At 36.6% G+C, this 22,625-nt stretch overlaps 1 protein-coding gene across 4 annotated transcripts in view; it reads right to left on the reverse strand.

Moving 5' to 3' along the window:
- Positions 1-22,625, reverse strand: part of ARAP2 (ArfGAP with RhoGAP domain, ankyrin repeat and PH domain 2) — a 138,992-nt gene that overhangs the window by 31,750 nt on the left and 84,617 nt on the right. For all 4 annotated transcript variants that reach the window (XM_074587777.1, XM_074587775.1, XM_074587776.1 and 1 more), the window contains 7 exons: positions 20,001-20,164; positions 17,749-17,961; positions 15,391-15,496; positions 13,371-13,518; positions 12,436-12,504; positions 2,526-2,600; positions 1,505-1,622 (listed from right to left, as the gene is read on the reverse strand). In XM_074587777.1, coding sequence (XP_074443878.1) covers positions 1,505-1,622; positions 2,526-2,600; positions 12,436-12,504; positions 13,371-13,518; positions 15,391-15,496; positions 17,749-17,961; positions 20,001-20,164 — 893 coding nt within the window. The remainder of the gene's footprint in view (positions 1-1,504; positions 1,623-2,525; positions 2,601-12,435; positions 12,505-13,370; positions 13,519-15,390; positions 15,497-17,748; positions 17,962-20,000; positions 20,165-22,625) is intronic.

Below are 22,625 nucleotides of genomic sequence, written 5' to 3' on the forward strand. Positions count from 1 at the left end.
TCATTAGCTCAGAAAACATTTCTAGCCCACACTAAAATACTAGTTGTTGCACCCAAATACCTCAAGAAGCTGCTGTGTGGTCTATCTTTTGTATTTACTCTTATGTTCTCTGGGCCATATCTTGTTTAGTTTTCATTTGCCAGTAAGTGTTATATATTAAGTTTAAGAAAATAAAATTCCCTCTTCAAATTCTTCCATTACTCAGTCAAAAGAAACAGGATTTCTAGAGTACTTGTAGGAGTTACCAGGACTCTTCTAAAGATAATAGATGCTGGTATTCTTTGTCAGTTGACACTTGCATCTATGAATCTGGAACTGAATTCTGTGTTACATCTCTACACAGCATCACCACAAGACTGCAAGATGCAAAGAGGGAAAGAGGGATCAGGATCATTTATTTTAGTCAAAACAGAGAACGCACTTCCATTCTCACTATGGATACTGCCAAGGTCAAGACTGAATACATCAGGAATGTTAGTAAATCTGAAGAGATTATTGCAAGCACGTCTGAAAATCAAGTTACAACAAAACTACTCAAATAATCCTGAAACATTTATTAATCTTCATTTTCTCCATTTTTTAATGTTTTTTTTTTCTTAACTTGAAAACAGATACCATCACTACAGAAATAGCGAAGATACAGAAATAAACTCGTCCACAGTCCACTTCTGTAACATGAAAATAGTAAGAGCAGCAACTTACTGTGAAGGGCAAATAGACATTGCTTTTTACTAAAAGCATATTTCTGTCCCCCATGTATTATTCAAAAATCAGATGATGTTAGTGAATATTCATCAAAATACAATGTTTTAATTAAAAAAAACAAACCTCTATTACTTTATATTAAGTATCTCTAACAACAAAGTACAAGCTCCAGCATGCATAAAGCACTCCCAGTGCTAAAACCTCTTCACAGTTCATGAACATTGTGACCATGTGACATTTGCTCTTGTTGGCAGCAGAACCATATTTAAAACAAATGTTTCAAGATTCTGCGAGATATACCATAATGCCACTTGCCATAAATGCAGGATTACACACTTTATGCCTCCTTTTTCATTTGGACAGAGAAAATAATTGACTAAATAATAAAAAAGATCCTTTCCCCATAGTATTACAAGTATTTTCTGCAAAACATTATTCCTTATAAAAATCAACTGCTGACATTCTAATGAAAATATGTTTCTTCTTTAAGACTTATTGGTAAGACGTACTTTTCTATAGCCGATGAGTAATGAACTGAGAAGCAGAGTAATATAAAGGACATTTTTTTCAGACCCCAATTTATAAGCGTTTTAAAACAATTCATCACATTATTTCTGGCAAAGTGTAGCAAGAACTAATGCAGATGCTCCAGTAACCAAATATAAAACTGAAGGCTAGTTTTTGTTTTGTTTCTGTAAACTTTTTAGTAACTCTTTAACTTAAGCTTTTGATTATGTTAAGTATTGAAAAATAAAAATAATAACATTTGATGAACATGCTTAATTTAAATGTCACTAACCTAGTTCTCCATTTTCAAGTACTTCAAAAGCAGCCCAGATATCATCTTTGTTGGGAATAATGTTTTTGATTCCTAAAACATCATTAGTTAACTCTTCTGCTTCCATCAAAGGTGATACCTGTAATACAATTTAAGTCAGTTTATAATAGATTACAATTACCGATTTCTGATTTATTTTTTCCAAATTTTCCTCCCTGCAATTGACTTAAAAAAAAAAAAGCAACACATTTACTGAGTTGGAAACACATAAATTATTTGTCAGACTCCAGCATGCTTTCCTTATTTTGTTCCATGAAATCAAAGCTATAATTTTTAGCTGACATAATGTGGTAACTTGAAATTCCTTTTCTCTACCCTTGAAAAATTAGCGAAAAAGAGCCTTGATATGTTTTCTCGGGTATGGGAAGGTAAATATTACAGAAGTCCTATTTTTTTCTACTTCCTTTTTAACAATATCTGTCTTTTGTCATTACAGAATGATTTTTTTTTTTTTTCCTCAGCATCCAAACAATAGAGGACTACTACATGGAGACAACTGTGTTTAAAATACACTGTAGGATACAAGGCCAAAAAGTCTCAATTACAGTAAGTAACAACCTTTGGTTTCTTAGAACTCAAGGAAAGCAGATAGTCACTAGCAAAAAGAAAAATCAGGAGGACGGTCACTTAAACGGCCTTGTACTATTGAATTAAACCAGCATTCACTGAGCACTTGTTAATGTTCCTTTGTGTTGCACCTATAGAGCTGCAAGAATTTATACCACTGTATACTGTAGTAAAACTAAACGAGGACATCTCCCCTTTAAAAGAGCATCATAAAATTCTCCTTAAAAATACATAATAATCAGTCTTTACAAAATTTAGGCGACTCAGCAAATTAAAAAAAAAATTAAAAGAATAATGATAGACATAAATTCATACTTTCATTATGTAATTATATAAAAACATGTACCAAAGTAAATTTAGCATACTTCATGAGAAAGTGCTTAGTAAAAACACTGTATCACTTTTGTACACTAACCCTGATTATAATACTACAGTCTGGCTCCTTTCTTTCCACGTAAACTTCAATAAGCAAATCTCCAGCCTGGGAAACCTAAAACAAGACAATACATAAAAAAATTAGACTGTCTTAAAAACATTTTAAGTATCCATTTAAACAGGAAAAGTACATTATCTAGTACATGTGCTAGAACCTACTGAACTCAAACCTTTTTTTTTTCCACCCACTTATCTACAAAAAATAGTCCATATGTTGACTCTAACAGGAAAACCTGCTCTATGTTCACTTTTATTTGACCAATATAAGGAAAAAGAAGCCCTATTCACAGATTCAGGAGGAAAATCCAAACCCTGACTAAATCCAACAGAATGATATCAAACAAAATGAACACACTTTACAAATATACGTTCAAGAGCAGGAAAACTAGAGGGACATGAATCGAATGGAAATTTTAAACTTTTATTTAAGACTGCAAAGTCTAAGACATGCGTGTACGTTAGTATCTTAAACTGTCAGAACCATAACTTTGATTTAGAGGTTAGCCAGGCTCACTTCAGAGACAAAACAGATCAACAGAATTTAAAACCACAAAAAAGGATGGGACAGGAGCCCCAGACTAAAATGAGTCTGTTAAAAATGAGAGGAAAATTTACAAATAACAGAACATATGGTCATATAGCTATATGTACATACCCAGATAATCAAAATTTGCTACTACAAAGACTAACAATGAAAACTTGTCATTACATAAAAAAGGAATCAAAACAAATGCTCTTGATATCAACCTCTTAAATACAGCTCTTCAAATTTGTTGGAGAGATATCTAAATTTTATTTACAATGCTCACATGTGGAATAATTAGGTGATAAAGCAAATGTATTACATGATATATAGTACTTTAACATACCCAATACCAACAAACAATTTAAGAATGTCGAACAATATGAAACTTACAAAGAAATTGGAAAGTCAGTAAATACTACATTTTATGATCAACAAGAAAAACGTGACTCATGAAAAGGAATTTAGTATTTTCCATCACTAATAGGTTTGCTCATCTATGGCAATAAAATTACCTTCGTGGATGAAAAATAAATTTGCTTTTCTACAGTTAAAAATGTTTCAGGTTTTGCCTGCTCTACTTCCCTTGCATTATAGTCATAAGCATCTTCAGAAGATTGTAATTAATCCCAGTACAAAAAATATCTTCTAAAACTAAATACATGGTGACGATCAGAGCACAGGAAGATAAATAAGACAGAAAACTGGACCTTTCAGGAGGTGTACCCTTTTATTAATAAGCCAATATGAAGAATTAATAAACAAATTAATATTAAGAATAAAAACTTGTGTCTTAATTTTGAGAATAGTATTCATAGTGATGCTACTTATTTACATATTACTACAAACAGGAAGAGGTTAAGAAAAGTAAAACACCATCATACAGAATAAGGTATGGAGAAAATTATAGAAACAGGTGAGCTTTGGGATACATTTTGACTAATTTACAGAAGCTAAAACTACATTTCTATAGAAAAATAAATGGCAGCACTCAATTTTAAAGAATGTTAACATTCTGAAAAACGGTGACTTTAAAGTTAATTTAGCCTCTGAGAATAGAAAACTAATGGAAACATTTGTGAGGAAAAACATTACAAAGCTACTTTGAAGAAAGCTGCTTAATTATAGTGGCACAGACTCAAAAAAGCTCATTTAGTTGTAAAATTTGCTTTTCAGATGATATTACAGAAAAAGGTTGGAAATAAGAATGAAGCTGACATTTGATTTCCACTGGGCTCATGTAAACAACCGTATGGAGAGAAAATGTGATATAAATTACAGCAGCAAACAGGAACAGCTGGCATAAGTATATGGTGGACAGAAAATGAAGAGCGGCTAATGAAGTGCCACCTGGAACGGAACTTCAGTGACATTTCAGATATGAGAACTTCCAGGCCTTCAGCAGAAATTTGGTTCTGTTGTTCTCTGAACACTCTGCATCACTAACCCGGAGATAAAAGAGCAACCTATATACCCAAATGTATTAAGTATCTGCATCACTAATTTTCCCACAAACATGCACACATTTGGATGCAATAATGTCAGATTGTCGGATGTTAAATGGAGAAGATTCTTAAACAAAATTCTTAATTGTAGCTGCTTGAGGCCTAAGTTGGCAATCATCCACACTATTACATCACTCAGTTTGCACCATGTCATCAGTTTTAGCAGTACTGGAAGCCTATCTGAAAAAGTTCCCAAAGTGCTACCTCTCCTGCATAAGCCTGAAGTCCAACCAGCAGGTCCACCTGCTACATGGTCTGCCTGTGCAAGTCTTCCAAATGTATAGTCTTGCAAACTGCTTACAGGCTGAATGATGGTAGCTACTGACAGAGGAAGCAGAGCAGCTGAAAAAGACTATATTACATCATACCCCTTTTCTTTCATTGAAATAATGAAAGCTATCATAGAACGGTTCAGGTTGGAAGAGACCTTAAAGATCATCTAGTTCCAGCCCCCCTGCCATGGGCAGGGACACCTCCCACCAGACCAGGCTGCCCAAAGCCTCATCCAGCCTGGCCTTGAACACCTCCAGGGATGGGGCATCCACAGCTTCTCTGGGCAACCTGTTCCAGTGTTTCACCACCCCCACAGTAAAGAATTTCTTCCTAGTATCCAATCTAAATCTACCCTCCTTCATTTTGAAATGGTTACCCCTTGTCTTATCCTTACAGTCCCTGATAAAGAGTCCCTCCCCATCCTTCCTGTAGGCCCCCTTTAGGTACTGGAAGGGGCTATAAGGTCTCCCCAGAGCCTTTTCTTCTCCAGGCTGAACAACCCCAGCTCTCTCAGCCTGTCCTCATAGCAGAGGTGCTCCAGCCCTCTGATCATCTTTGTGGCTCTCCTCTGGACCTGTTTCAGTTAAAGTTAAAGCTACACCATTCCAACTAACCATTGTTTCTATTCTGAAAATGTTTATCATATTTCAGGTCTGTACTGGCAAATACAACTCATGACAATTGACTGGGGTCTGGCTACTCTTCATGTGGTGTTAATGAAAGCATCAAATGCTAAGTCAGACTTAACAACAGCAGTTAAAAAGAAGTTTATATGGCCAAGCCTGATAAAATATAAAGTGTAGGCATCCGTACAATCTAGTCTTTTGAAGTTATGAGTAATATGCACGTTATACTCATGACAGAAGTTATAAATGTAAAATATAACAAAGAGGAAGGTCAGTCTTTTTCAAAAGCACTTAGTGTTAGTCCAGGTCTGGCTCTAATGTATTTCCCCAGCAAAACCTACGGACAACACCATGCAGAGTGAGGGAAATGTTGAATTATTCTAGAGAAAAAGTTATATACAAAATCTCAAAACATACTTGTAACCACCTAGAAGAAGCTTCTTTAACCAGTGGGCTTCAGGCAGGAAATACTCTGAAATAATAGCAAGTGTATCACCTTTGATCAGGATTACCCCCTTCTGCACTCAAGTGGTCCCAGGCATTAGATATCCATGCGTTTCACAGGTTATGTGCACATGGAGTTTCAGAAAAATGCATTTATAAATTGAAACACTCGTTACATTAATCATGTTTACTACAGAAAAATTGGCAACTGGCAAAAAATGTTTCACAGCTTAATTCAGTTCATGGTCAGAATCAAATTGCCACAAATGACAGTCAGACAGTCAGGCTCTTGAGGACTGCATTCCTCAGTCGTTATATTCAAGGGGTAATAGGCTGACATAACAGAGAGAATGCAGTCCCTAGCCTTAAAAGCAGTTCGAACTTCAATTTATCAACCATTAAAAGGTAGATGTTTTGTTCCAATGTCCATTGCTTGTTTAGAAAGCTAAAAAGAAAAGCCGTTATCTCTGGGGCAAGTGCTCTCAAACAGCTAAGGTCTCCTGAGTTCATATTTGCTGTCTTGACTTCTGGTGGCTCTTTTTCCACAAAATGCCATACAGAATAAAGATACCGAGGATTTGCTAAGACCCCAAAACATTTTCTAACTCAAACTCAGCATTTCATGAGGTCTTCAGATACGATGTTGACAGAGATTAATTAATAAAATCCAGCAGCTCAGTTACTATTTTGCTCATAACAGGTGGTGAAAAAGTGTACTGAATATTAAGAATTCATGTTTTCCAAGTAGGAATCTGGAATCACTTCAGACACATAATTTTAAAATGCCCAAGTGACCAAGTTTGTTCTAGGAATTTTGCATTACTTATTTTCTTCATAGGGAGAAGAACATCAACGACAGCTTTAAGTTGAGATCATTGTCCTATTTGGGAAACAGGGAAGTCAATCACGCTGTATACTATTTTCCATTTTATGACATTCAAGTCATAAAAAAAAATATTTTAAAGAATAAAGCCATAAAACAATGTACACAATGTATAGTGCAAGTCCATTTTGCCCATACAATACAAACAATATAGCATAAAATATTTGATTATGTCTTAATCGTAAAATATTTCTAGAAGGGTGAAAAAGGTTGTAATTTACTACAATAATTTTTCATTTGAAAAATTATTTTCTGTCTCCTTTTCACGTTGAGATTATCTAGCATGCAGATATTTGTTTACGTAACAGTTCATATGGAAATCCAAAGTGTTTTCTCACAGTAGACGTTGAGCAATGCAAAAAGAGACTAAACAGATTTTTCTGTGTTTGATTTCACAATATGAATTCTCAAAACAATCAGGTCAGAAAGCTTCCTGTGCAACATGCTGACTGTTAAGACCCCAGTCTCCTTTCCCTGTCCATTTCACAAGTAATTTAAGCGCTTAATCTGGGACAGAACAGTACAACAGGGATCCAGGAGCCATGATCTAAATTCTTAAAATGGAAATATTGCTTCTCACATGACACAATGCCTGAGTTCATGCCACTAGCAACCTAACAGCATGGCACTGGAAAGAACCGGGACACACTCTGGTCAGGTCTCTGCCCTGAGAAACTGGGGTCCCAAAATCACAGAGCGAGCCAAGGATTGCTTCTGCACCTCAGGTAAGGCTAGCCCTCGTGAACCTAAGACCTTTTGCCTGAACCTGGCAAACACGAGACCTTTTGCCAGGAAAAAAAAAAAAAAAGCAGCAATGCTGAGACGGAAATCATAGCTGCGGTGTAATAACTTATTCTAGAAATTATCTGAGAAAGCATTTAATGAATACAGCAAAAATTTACAGATACACCCAGGTGCTAACACAATTTAGTGAAATTTAATATCAGTGACATGTCATATCTAGGAGTACGCAGACTCCATATCCATCTGAGACTCTTATGCATCGTATCTAAGTATTTAGCACTTATTTACCACATTCTTTGGAGAACTTTTTTCCCACGGGATGAAAAAAATAGATTTTCAAATGTAGGCATTTAAGTACAATTCCTAATACATTTCTTTTTAGTCCAATCTATCCCTTAAAACTGAAGTAGGAAGTGCCATTTTCTTCAATTTTCTGTTCTACTTGTACAAGCATTCTCTCTGAAACTAAAAGTAGTCATTTCTAGCAATGTGTTAAGAATGAATGAGAACAAATTTGACAGTTGCATACCACCTAAAAATAAGAAGCCTTTTCACTGCTACCTTCGAAATTTTAAGTACTGTAAAGCACTGCAAATAATCCCTTCCTATTTAAGAGGCCTCAAAGGATAAGTGAAGAGCTCCTGATTGAACTCAGACATACAAACAAATGTATAAGAGATGGAAGCAGAGGCAGGTAACCCAAGAAAAGTGCAGAGCTACTGTCCCGTTGGGCAGGAATGAGGTTAGAAAAACCAAGGCTGACCTTGAGTTGAAGCTTGCAAGGGATGCAAAGGAATCAGGAAAGGATTTTACAAGCATGTGAACAGCAAAAGGGAGACTAGGGAAAACACGGGCCCGCTGCTGAATAGGGTGGGGGACCAGGTGACAAATCACACAGAAAAGGCTAAGGTACTCAATGCATTCTTTGCCTCAGTCTTTACTGGTAAGATGGACCTTCAGGAACCCCAGGCCCCTGAAATTAGAGGGAAGGTCTGGAGCAATGAAATTTCCCTCTGTAGTGGAGGACCAGGTTAAAGGGCACTTAAAGAAACTAGATGTACATAAGTCTTTGGAGCCTGACAAGTAGGACCCACGAGTGCCAAGGAATCTCACTGGTATCACTGTAAAGTCACTCTCACAAGAGAGGCACAAGCATTGATCCCGTCTTCAAGAAGAGCAAGAAGGAAGATGTGGGGAACTACAGGCTGGTCAACTTCACCTCAGTCCCTGGGAAAGTGGTGGAGAAAATCCTCCTGGAAAGCGTTTCCAAACACACAAATGAGAACAAGGTGATTTGGATTCATCAGCATGGACTTATGAACTGGAAATATGAAGGGAAAGTCAGGCTTAATGAAACTGATAGTCCTCTACAGTGAAGATATTAGTGGGTGAAAGGATACCAGCAGATGTTGTTTACCTCCGGTTTAGTAAGGTCTTTGACAGTGTCCCCCATATCATCATCATTGACAAAGTGCAGGTTAGATAAGTAGACAGTAATGTGGAATGAAAACTGGCTGAACAGCCAGGAGACCATTAATCTTCATCAACGACGTGGATAATGGTACAGAGCACATCCTCAAGAAGTTTGCAGATGGTACTAAACTGGGAGGAGTGGCTGATAGATTTAGAAGGACCTCAGACTGGGCAGAGAGGAACCTCATAAAGCTCAACAAGGGGAAATCCAAGCCTTGCACTTTGGGAGGAATAATCCCAGGTATTAGTACACACTGGGGGACAATGAGCTGGAATGGAGCTTTGCCAACAAGGACCTTGATGTCCTAGTATAAAACAAGCTGATCATGAGTGCCCTCACAGAAAAGAATGCCAACAGCCTCCTGGGCTACATTAGGCAAAGCACTGTCGGCAGGTCGAAAGAGGTGATTCTTCCCTTCTATTCAGCCCTGCTGAGGCCATACCTGGAGTACTGTGTCCAGTGCCAGGCTCCTCAGTACAAGTGTCCTGGAACTACTGCAGAGAGTCCAGTAAAGAATCAACAAGATGATGAAGGCATCTTTCATATAAGAAGAGGCTGAAAGAGTTGAGACTGCTCAGCCTGGAGAAGAGAAAGCTTGGGGGGAATCTCACCAACGTGTACAAATATCTGATGGGAGGGAATGACGAAAACTGAGATACTCTTCTCAGTGACATCCAGTGACAGGACAAGAGGCAATGGGCACAAATTAAAAACACACAACATTCAATCTAAACACAAGAAAATAATTATACTGTGAGGGTAGGCAAACACTGGAAGAGGTTGCCCAGAGAGACTCCATCCTCGGAGATACTCAAAATCTGACAGGACACAGTCCTAGGTAACCTACTTTAAGAGGCCGTACTTGAGCAGCAGCGTTAACTGGACTAGATGAACTCAACAGACTCCTTCCATCCTAGACAACTGGAATAAAGCTGTGCCAGGGGAAGTTCAGATTGGACAGCAGGAAAAGATTCTTCACTAAGAGGGTGGTCGGTCACTGAAACAGGCTCCCCAGGTCATGGCACCAAACTATGGCATCTGGCACCTTCAAGAAGCATCTGGATGTTGCTCTTAGTCATATGGTTAAGTTCTAGGTAGTCCTGTGAGGAGCAGGGAGTTGGGACTGGGTGATCCTTCTGGGTGCCTTCCAACTTGAGATATTCTATGATTCTACGACAATTCTGTGATGAGGTAGCAGATTTTGTTTCATTTTTAAGGTTAAAGTGATATTACTGTTTTTGTAAAGAATTTAAAGCTTAACCATGTGTGTTATGAGAATCAAGTCAGAGTCTATTAGCACAGTAGGTGTAACCATCAATTCAGAAAGTTGATTATTAATGCTAGAGACCTTGCTGAGAGCAAAAGAAGAACAGTTAAAATCCTGGTTCGATCTTTCTATAACTTCTCCTTCCAACAACCTGGAGAATCCCAGGGAAACCAGCCCAAACAGACCCAATTATTCATGAAGGTTCCAATCTGATTATAAAGTTTAAAATTTAGGAGGACTAGCTTTTCATGTGCTAGAAGATTTTTGGCAAAAAAATTTACCAATTTTAGAAAGCCTAGATTTTTAATTAAAAAAAAAAAAAAAGCAACACAAAAGCAAGTCTCTGTCTTTTTCTTCAATAGGCATCCTTCCAAATACAATACACCTCATAAAGGTGATTTTTTAGTCTTATCTAGGCTGGAAAAAATACAGAACAAAACCAGTTTATTTGGGTCTTCTCTATATTCCTCACAGCTTCAGTTTTAGACAAACCCAACTTGCCAGCAATTGCTACTATATTATTCAATCTATCAACAGCCTTTAAGTTTCCTTTCTACCTTTTTCTCCCTACCTAATCAAAATCTCTCCACTATCTCTTTCTCCGCTCATGAAACTCCTCTCATATTTCCCTCATTTTTCCAGATGGTATTACGGATATTTAACTATTACAGCTTCCCAGAGCTGCTTGGGAAATGTTAATAGTGTAACAAGCTGTAACAACATTTTTTTTGGTTCCAAAACCACAGAAATTATTTATTTAGAAGTCTATGCATTTTCACTATCTTAGGCTTCAAAATTTTATACTGTAATCTCAGTAAGGTCCTTCTCCTGGACCCCAAAATTAATAAGTTCCATAAAGATAGTCCAACACCTGCCTTGCAGAATGCTCTTAGGGATATCAAATTTGGGTTGTGTGTGGTTGGTTTTTTTTTTTTATGATTACCAAGGCAGATGTTTCCACTCTGCAAGACAGACACTAGAAATAAACTTTAAACTGTTTCCCAGTGACTTGGTCACTCCCCTACAGGCACCAAAAGCATTATACCTTGTATATGTACACTCACAGTAGGTCATGATGCTCAGAAATCTTCATGCCACTCTGACCCAGCAATAAGGCAATATGAGATAAAAATAAGACTCCAGACAGCAATTCACAGAACATGCAATTTCAACATTTATTTGCAAGACCCGTTCTTCTTAATGATGGCTTACAATGTACCACTAAACTGTTGCTGGAAGGGGGAAGGCAGCCAGCAGACAAAGCATTATAGATTTTTTTTTCCTAGCTTTCTATTAGTTTCTAAAGCCCTATAAGCTCCAAAATCACTAAAAGCTTCTCCTCCACTACTTCAGATTTCTGGAGAAGCTTTTAAGCTCCCTACATTTCCTTTTACCTCTCTTAATCCAACCACCTTAGTAGTAGTATGAAATTTACCAATTTTTGCTTTAATTAGGACTGTACACAAATACCATTCAGACAGTGAAACATGTTATCATTTGGCTGTTTCTTACCACTCTGAAGTTACTCTAAAGCTGTTACAGGTAAGACTGGAACTCAAAATGATAATAAGTGGCATAAGATCTTCTTATATTGTATCCCAAAGTTCAGTTTGACTATTAGTATGTGTCTGAAGTTTCCCCAAATAATATTTGTGCTTTGGGGTTTTAGAAATAGGATGCAGCTAAAGATTCAGATGCTTTAAACTCAAAGGGATGGTGAAACTCTAATGAAGAGAGACCATGTATACTCAAAGCTCATGAAATAATAAAACTATTAATATACACTTGAAGGTATTTAATAAGCATGTTTAAAATTAAAAAAAGACGTGTCATCGCTTTCACACTTGCAAATGTTGACCATTTCCTTCTAGTACAATTTATGAAGCTTAGTAAAAATACGTAGCAACCTGTAAACTATCCCAGTGCTTAGGCCAGAACATAATTCCACAGTATGCTTTACACAGAACTGTTTTGCATTATCACTTTATGCCTCCTCTTTTATTTAATTTTATTTCGCTCAGCTCTGTAGTTAACACCGGTCACTATACAAACTTAGAAATTTACGTTTAGAAATCTAGGTATAAAACCCCATAAACAACAAAATAGTCTTTGTTAAAATTATTTTCATACCACTTGAGATTTGCCACTTACCTGAGTGTCTTTCCACCTAGTAATAAAGCTGTTCTCTATATCCATTTGTTTGACCTGGTCTTCATTTATCTGTTTAAAATGGATCATTTGTGATCAGTTAATAAGAGAGCTAGTATAAAAATTACAACATAAAGTAGCAAAGACTTATTTAATATAATAAACTAAGATAAATATGAATATAAATATAGAGGAATGCTTGCATCTAACAATAGTAAATAATTAATAATAATATAACAATAATAAATATTGTTACAATTAACAATATTGTTAATCATGTTCTTGTAGAAGCAGCTACGCAAAATATTCTGTCAGTCAGAAACAGGTGACTGTTCATCGATGGGACTCATTAGTATAACCTTTACCAAATACGTATTAGAAGAGAGAGGACTCCATGAAAAACTGCCAAACAACATTACAATGGCACAGTAAACTCTAAACCAAAATGTCTAATACGAATTGCTGCTAGTCGTACTTTTTCTATCACACTGGATTTAATGTTCTTTTCTAGGCCTAAGGAATCAAACACTTTCGCTAGTCTTTATTGTAACCACAGCTCAGAAACTAAGAACATAGAATTCTTCCATGCTTCAGTACTGATCAGGCCCATAAAATTTGAATAGAAGTATTATTTTATTATTTAGTATTTAGTAATTTAGTATTAATAGACATAATCTTAAAATTTTCTTACAATTGGTATGCTGTTGTCAACAAGAACGTGCACCACTTTCAAAAACAGTATGTCACAGTAATCCTATAAATATAGTCTTTCCTACACAGGCTTTAAAAGCAGACAAAGAACAATGTCCACTGAATTCAAAAGCCCTGCAGATTCTCAGACAGTGTAACTAATAGCAAGATCATCTTTAAAAACATTTCTATATTTTAGCGTGGCTAACAGCTGAGCAATTAGGACACTTTTATATAAAGATACCTACATCAAAAAGTTGCACGTAATTTTTAATTAGATCTTCAATTACATTGACTTCTTCACTAGTTTGGCCTTTAGTTTGAAATAAGCATGAGGAAAACACCATGGCTAGATTGTGAGGGTTCATATGATTAATTTCAGAACACTTCTGCACCCTGTTGAAGGAAAAAAACCACACATTTAGAAGGTTTCGTTGTTCCTTTAATTGCCTGAGGCTCCTCAACAGAATATGGAGTGCATTTCAAAAAGAATAATTACATTAAATGCAATAAAAATATCTATTATTATTTATTCTTTTTTGTATTTATTTCTTTATATTCTTTATCTCACATCTCATTACAGAAATGAAAACTTTCTGTCTCCATCTTATGTGATATCAAAATTATTTAGAATAGAATAGAATAAAAATAGAATAAAATAGTTCAGTTTGGAAGGGACTTACAACAATCATCTAGTCTGACTGCCTGATCACTTAAGGGCTGACCAAAAGTTAAAGCATGCTATTAAGGGCATTGTCCAAATGCCTCTTAAACACTGGCAGGCCTGGGGCATCGACCACCCCTCTAGTAAGCCTGTTCCAGTGTTTGGCCACCCTCTCAGTAAAGAAATGATTCCTAATATCAAGTCTGAACCTCCCCGGATGCGGCTTTGAACCGTTCCCATATGTCCTATCCCCCGATAGCAGGGAGAAGAGCTCAGCACCTCCCTTCTCCACCTGACCTCCTCAGGAAGCTGTAGAGAGCAATGAGGTTACCCTTCAGCCGCCTTTTCTCCAAACTAGACAAGCCCAAAGTCCTTAGCTGCTCCTCACAGGACATGCCTTCCAGCCCTGTCACCAGCTTTATTGCCCTCCTCTGGATGCATTCAAGGACCTTTACATCCTTCTTAAATTGTGGGGCCCAGAACTGCATGCAGCACTCAAGGTGAGGCCACACCACCGCTACGTACAGCTTTGCTATATTACGTTATACAAGTATATCCTACAAACTTATGATCTACGATCAAAGAAAACGTGGAAAGAAACGAGATCCTACTTAGTTTTATACTCATGGTAAAGTTTCCATATCAGTTCTGTTGTTTACATAATGTGTCCTCTTTTAGAAGTAAACACTTTAAAGTATCTCGGAATTTTGGCTGTTACACACATGAATTCAAACTACTTGCAGAACAAATAAAAAAAGCATATTAATAAATCTGAACTGGATATGCTTAGAAACATCATTAAGTGCAATACTTGCTATAATCTTTATCCCAATAACAGCACCAATCAATTTAATAATCATATGAATAGTTTTTAAAGGACCTCTGCTAGGTACCTGGTTATGCGATGTAATTTCCGAGCACAAAATCCTGCAACGAAACGATTCTACACATTCTCTACCCACTACAATTTGACAGGAATGTAATTTGACTTGTTCAATAGATAACATAATATAAACCGTTACTATTTAACCACGACACTGCAGAATCATCACTTTTTTATATATTGGCTATTGCTTATTTAATCTAGGAAAAAGACAGGACCTTTGTTGCTTTAAACAGGTTTATATTTTGGATATTGTCTACTGCTACCTCAGTTGCAAAACAAAGCACTAATGACAAACAGAAAGGGTACCTATGTCTCAAAGTTATGTGCAATACAAATAGAGAAGAAAGGCATTTTCCCTGAAAAAAAATCTTTCAAGAACCATTTGCAACAATCCTCTGGAAGATTAGCAGACTGGGGTAAAATGAGTTTGTATAAAGAAGCTACATCAAAAATTACCCTCCTTGGACTTGCAGCCCTCTCTCACTGTAAGGCTGTTTCATCCCATTGATATTTATAGATACTTACTGCTGAAACTACAACCAAAGTAAAAACACATTATAAATTAAAAGGAATCAAATATAACTAATCATCACAACTAAGTAAGCTTTTGATGCTTACAGTTAACAAAACAAGCCACATTTCATTTATGGTTATGCCGAGTTATACCGAGAACACAAGAACAAGAATTTCCCTGCTACAGTGCATCAATTGCATTGACCTGTAAAGATGTTCAATTAAAGCAGCCAAAGTTGCCCTATTGACTGGTGGAAGCGTCCGAATAAAAGCTCCATACTTCCTCACACGTTCCTTTTCATTCTGTGTATCTGCCAGAAAACAATAATCATTGAGCATTAATAACAATGCACACTAAAACCCAACTGTAGTTCTCATTAACTATATTGGCATCATCTAGTCATTTAAAATTACAGTTTATCCAATCAACCTCTTACTTCATAAAGGCAATACTGACAATCTACTATTTACAAAGTCTGTTAGCGTAGAGTAGTTCAGGGAAACAGTATCAGCAATAGAGAGGGACAGTTCTATATTCAAGCACCATTTGCTACCGTTTAAGACTAAATCCCAGGATAGCTTTTCCTCTCAAAGGATGTTTAACCTATCGTTTGTGTGTGTACATGTGTGAGTGCATCTATGTATGCACAAGTGCAAAAGTACTTCTAAGAGTTCCCAGAGATCAGAAAGGAAAAGACCTTTTCATCTTTTTTATTTTTATTGGAAAAGTGCCTCAATACCCAAAGTAGTTTAGAGATCCAAATATATTAGACTGATAAGAGGAGAACAAAGTGGAAGGGGTGGTGAATAAATTGTACAAAGTTACGTAGCTGAACAGTGGTAGAGCCAGTGACAGGAATTCCAGTCTTGGGAATTACAGTACCTGAGACACAGCCACAGCTCTCTACCTTCATGTTAAGTCCACCTCCCTGTGCTGTATAGATACTACAGAGCATAATCCTGCTTGGGGCATGAGCAAAGTTAATGTAAATTTAATTAATTTATTTATTTAGCTTTTCCCCTCTCAGTCCCTTGGTTCTCTCAAGCTTCTGAAAAGTAAAAGCACAGAAGAACTCTCATCTCTTCCAGCTGACTGCTAGCACTCGCGCTAACTACTGCACTATGTTTTGATTTCTTCAGTAACTGGAAGAAAAATAAACACACAGACAACAAAAAAACAGTTTAAACGTTGTCTGCTCTATCTTTCTAAGTGTTTTAGTCTTCCCACGAGTACTTTCGGAATCACTTAAATATAACACTAGAGGATTCTCTGCTGTAAAACTGAAGCAGAATTTTAGCCCCATGTACAAATCAGGAAGTTAAATCACTGTAACACCATTATGCATAAAATAGCTAACAAATTTAGACCGCCACAAGTACAGCTTTTTCTGATTTCTGATAAGATGAGCAATCTTGTGGCAAGTAAATAAATGCTTAATATTCTTTCCTCTAGTTTGTTCAAATAGAGGTTAAAGGTCAAACACATATAATATTCATACTTGAATTTCCCAAACTTTTATTGGTTCATACTAAAGAAACTTTCATATGTTTGAACTTAAGCAAAATCAGAGAGGAATATGCTTTTAATATTTTTTTAAAGGCAAAACTTGCCACACAGTGAAGAGAACTATATGATTTCAATGCATTAAGGAGGAAATTAATGTTCTATCTTAGCTTTTCCTATGTATCTCTTATGGCTTTGCATCATCTGCAATTTTATAGCACAGTTTGGGAGGAAAAGAGTTTGCTTCTTGCAGTCTGTAAACACTGCAATATACAAACAAATAGAAATGTAGCTGTTTTGTAAGGACACTATAAAAATCATCAAAATTCATGTAATGAATAACTAATTAATGTATCAGTAGTCTCATAACTCTGTTTTCAACCATACAGAGACACACATCCTCATGCTTTAAATACATCATGAGTTACAGTTTGGGTTGAAGTCACTTAAATTTTCTTTCAAATTAAATTAATATTTTTAAGGAAACAAAACCCAAGTAACAGTTGTTAACATGGCTACGTTGTTAATATACATAATTTTGTGTGAATGTTCATAAAAGATATTTGAACAATTTCAGAAGCAAGACTGTCATTTAACTACCATGCAGATGACAGCATCAACATTTTGCCACCTTTGAACTAAACTTCTACACATGGTCAGAAGACAGAGCACATGCTTTTTTCCTATATTAATGTTTGGCTAGTTCTTGAATTCTACCATCGATGCTTCCATAAAATATTAATCATCACTTCTTACCTTGGCTGATCCAACTACGACCCAGCACAATATTGGTCTACTGTTTACAGATATATTGTCAAGGAAACACCGCTATTTGTTATTATTATTCCGGTTCACTTAAAGGCAATAAAATCATCTCTGATTAATGTTAAGTCTACTGCAGCCAAGCTCTAAACATTTTTTTTTTTCCTCGCTACAATTCTTTGCTGATTATCAAATAACATAGGTCAACACTGGGAAAGTAATTGACAGCCTCTTCAAATTAGATACTGAAAATGTACATACAACCTTTTTTGTATTGAGTGTTATTGAATACATTACCTAAAGCAGAGATCCAGAATGGATAAAGTTCTTTAGTGAGAAGCGCGTCATCTATTTGAGAAAGAAAGCTTTTCAATACATCAGTTACATCTTCAAGCTGATGTTTTCCTGCTCTTAGTTTAACACTCCTTGCATCTTTTTTGAAGCTTTCCAGCAGTTCAGCCACGTTGGAAGAATCGCCACTCTTAAGGTAGATCTGCTTGCTACCTAAACCTAAGTTACAGAAATACAGGACAGAAAAATAAATGTAACATCAAATATTCTGTTAAAAATTCCAAACATTATTATATGAAAAGCATATCTGGTTGTCAACATATCATATTTCCTACTAAAATCTCTCTGACCCTTTGCACATATTCACTTTGTCAGTAAAAACACTGCCAAGTCTGCTTATACTCAACCAGACCTCTTTGCAAAAATACACATCATAATATTAAGCAAGCCTGGGATCACAATTTCTGGAATACTTTACAGGCAATTTAAATCCCCATATCTCTTCAGGACTTCCTAAAACAATAGTTTCAAAAGGCACAGTAAAGGAAAGAAGTTTTGATGACAGGTATTGTATTGCACATAAAACAGGTGCTTTCATGAGCAAAACTTGCACTACTTTATTACCCTACTGATCAACTCAACTTAGGACTCAGTAAAGTATTATTGCATTCATCCTACCTGAAAAATTTCACTCTTAAAAGCCTCAAGATTAGTAAAAAGTATTCTTTTTTTTCTGGTTTTTCTCACATCTTCCATCTCACAGGAAGATAGCAGGCAGCCAACGTTCTTTTATTTAACAACTAACCCCAGCAAAGCCCAAAGACGACTTAAAAGAAAATTCATAGTCTAAAACACAGTCAAGACTACCTTTAATTACTGCATATGAGAGTAGCCAAAAATATTAATTTTTTTTTTTTACTATTTTTTTATCTTCTGTAAGTCTGGCATTGTTGTGCAGTCCCATTGTTTCTCTTTGTAGAGGTGTTTCCTGTGTTCCCCACATTTCTTGAAGGAGAATCGTATTTTATACAAAACCCTGCTTTTCTTATGTGCCTGTCAAGGTAAGTACTCCGTCAAAAACCTATGAAATCGTTTCTTATGTACTTGCAATTCACCTTTCCTATAATGCCCACAAGCACTACCATTTGTTACTGTCAAGAACAGCTGTGGGACCCGATACTGTCTGTCACCTGCAGACCACAACTAAAGACAGAACCTTTATGATGACACAAAAACATGTATGCATACAAATAATGCATACAAAATAATTCCTTCAGCTTTCAAATGAGTATTTTAACACCCATTAATGTTGATCCTGAAAAAAACCATATTTTTCAATAAAGATGCAACTTTTTAAAAAGACATTAGGATATTGAATTTTAATTTAGAATGCTCATGAGCGATTGTTCTGAGTGGTGGATAGAATTACCCTGCTTTAACAACTTTTTAGTGCACAAAACAGTGTAAACTATACTTAGAATATCACTAATGATTAAAAAATAATTTAGCAAAGCCATTTTTTTTCTTTGGTTTTAGGCAATAGTTGTAACCCAGACACAACTATTTACCATAATGCAGTGTTGCCATATTCAAGTTTAGTTAAACTTCAATCACTGAAATATAAATTAGGGTCTGTCAAATTGACCGAGGTTACAGACACATTTATCCTGAAGACAGATTTGTACAGGGTTGATATGTCTTTAGCATTTCACACAAAACCTGATTAATTTGCAGTAATAAAAAGGACACAGACATCATCTGCATATGATCTAATGCTATGGAAAGTTATGCTGCCAAATTTACTTAAACAAACAGTAACTGACTAGAGGTCGTTAGGCTATTATGCTAAAAAACGGCAGCCTTAAGACTGAACTCATCTCCACAGTTAATAGTTTCCCAGAAGATGTGTTGACCAGTGCAGGCCATAGCCTTTCCTAGTTCACATAGCTTATTGTCAGGGCTGACGTGTTCTGCACTGAGGCACTGGACCCCAAGGGTGAGCTACATCAGGCAAACAAGTCAATTTTTAAAATAGGAAGGTGTCTATAAAGGGCACCTACCAAGTTGCATTTCCCCATACTGCCCATTCTCAGATGCTTAGCAGTGTACTTCACCACCACAACAAAGAGCAGCAAGGCTAACAAGGGGTATGGATTTACTTTAGGTAATCTATAAACTCATTCAATAAGATCTGATGGTGTGGGGGGCATCGGTATTATACAAATGATCTTAGGTTGAATGAAATCAACTATACTTACCATACTGCGTAACAAATGCTATACAGCTGTTCACTATAATAGGAACATCATTTTTGCTGAGCTGCTGATCTTGTAATGCATTACCATCTGTACCTGCTGCTTTTTCAATTGCAGTATACCAGACCATGAAATCCAGCTTTGTATGGCCATGGATGTAGAGCGTTCTGAAAAGTATAAAAATATTTTGAATGCAGGAAAGAAAAGGAAAACTGATGTTATTGTACGAGGGCAACATACCAGATGTTCAGAAAAAATAAGAATTACTTAGAATAAGACACCAAGGCACTTTCCACCACATAAAGCTGTGGCAGCGACCTATTGTTACAGCATCTTTTTTTCTTCCCAGCTACATTTGTACTAGCAGCGTGACAACAAATGAAAGAAGATCCACAAACACTGTCACAGGCCTTTGAAAGGACCTGACCAACATTCTAATTACTCTTCTTCAGTCTTTGTCCGACACTGTGCATTCCTAAGTCCAAGTCACAGTTAAGCAGGAAACAGAGATTGAGAGACAACTTTCAACACTGGAAAAGGCTTTCCTTCTTTTCATTCCCCACCCCCTCATACTTCTGTAGAGGAGCTGAGACATACCGAACTTCCCTCCTTTACGCACACGTATCACCCTCAGGAAATCACAGAGATAAGGAACATGTATGAAAAAACTAAGAATTGAGGTAGAATAAGTCAAACAGGTAATTAAAGTGTTGCATTATCTCAAAGCATGGCCCTGTTCTGATTTTATTATTTAAACTTGCTACAATAACATCCTCTTTTTACCCCTGACAGGCTAGCTCCTAAGAGACAATTCCAAAATTGAAAACTTTAAGGGCATACGTTGTGGCAGATGCACCTGCCTTGACAAAGACACAACAAAAGCCCACAAAATCTTCCTGACACAGCTCTTGTCATGCCCACATGCTGGTGGTCAGCAGGTAATCACTTTGGTCAAAAGGTGAGGAAGCTGGGGTCCTCATCCAATGGGGGGAGCTACCTGACCAAATTTTACCACAGATCAGATTCAAACAGGGTATAAAAGGAGCCCCACCGGAGAGCCATTTTGAGATGGTCCTCCTTGGAGCAGCAGGTCTGCAGTGAGGGACTCTCCCCTTGGGTTAGGATGCCACCCAAGGAACCTCCCTCACTAGGTGAGTGACTGTGAGTCATCAGCCATAAACCTTAAGAATTCTTAAGTTGGTTGTGTAGTATTAACTCTTGAATGACATTCTGAACCTGTTGGATTGTTAATGTTTGGAGTCTCCAAGTGGCGTCGGTTAAAGTAAAACTTAGTTTGATTTTGTCACCATATTATAAAATAAATCCCATTTTCAGTTCGTTAGTCAGTCTAGGTTGGTTTTGCGAGGTTCCGTGGCATATGTCCACCCATATGCACGTATGTAATAAACAACTGGTTTAGGTGTTAAAAAAGCAAGCAAACTCTTCTACATACATATTCTTCGTCTCCCAGTAGAGAAATGTAATGGATTCATTTTCTTTAATGAAAATTTGTTTGCTAATTAGGAAAAGTTAAAATCTTCTACAAAAATACTTTTATCAAAATATCAAGAAACATTCATTTTGATTATTTTATTTAGGGAAAAACCCAAAACATTTTATATAATGATGGAATATTTAATTTCATTTTTTTTATTAGCATCTTTCAATTTTGCTTTTATGAACATTTCCAATCTAGCATTGCTATCTTGATAGGAAGTGAAGATGCAGCCAATGTACACACACAGACCCATGATCTGAAGTATTCTCAGGATCCACCATAGAATCATAGGGTTGGAAGGGACCTCTGGAGACATCTAGTCCAACACCCCTGCCAGAGCAGGGTCACCCAGAGCAGGTTGCACAGGAACGTGTCCAGGTGGGTTTGGAATGTCTCCAGAGACGGAGACTCCACCACCTCCCTGGGCAGCCTGTTCCAGGGCTCTGCCACCCTCAGGGTAAAGAAGTTCCTTCTCACCATACAGACTTAGCCATTCAGCAGCCACTAAAATATTCCATCTGAGTATAGACCCTTTTTAAAAAGTCTATTTCATGACTTTGAAAGTGATATTAACCGCCACACACGCCTGGCTAGTACAAACACTCAGCCTCTCTCTTCCATTAAGAAAAAACAACAATTTGCATTTGCATCAAATTTTTACAGCAAAGTGAGCGTGCCTAATTCAATCCTTTCAAATATTTTCTGAAGACCTTTCAGAATGTATATCCAACATGGGCGGTTCTCAACCAATGGCTTCCAAGGAACACATCATCCTGACATCCTCCGGTATTGCTGTAGCCATATACAAAAGGAAGTGAAAAAGTTTGAACTGAGAGAAAAATTCTGACAGTGCATGTTACGCTATTCCTTTAGTACTACTATTCACAGAGCAGCAGAGGTTAGGACTATGATTTATAAAAGATCTATGGTCCTTCCCAACACAAGAGATGCACACATATGCATATTACCGTGTTTTTATTTTCCCTGAAGAACAGCAGGATTTGCATTATGGTATTATGCAAAAGGGTAAATGGAAGTCTCAACAGATTATTTTTTGTTATCTAAAGAATTATGATATGTACAGGAAGCAGCATACTGTAAAGTGAAAATATTATTACTTCCAAATAAGA

The sequence above is a fragment of the Larus michahellis genome, chromosome 5 (genome assembly GCF_964199755.1).
Source record: "Larus michahellis chromosome 5, bLarMic1.1, whole genome shotgun sequence".
NCBI classification, from domain to species: Eukaryota; Metazoa; Chordata; class Aves; order Charadriiformes; family Laridae; genus Larus; species Larus michahellis.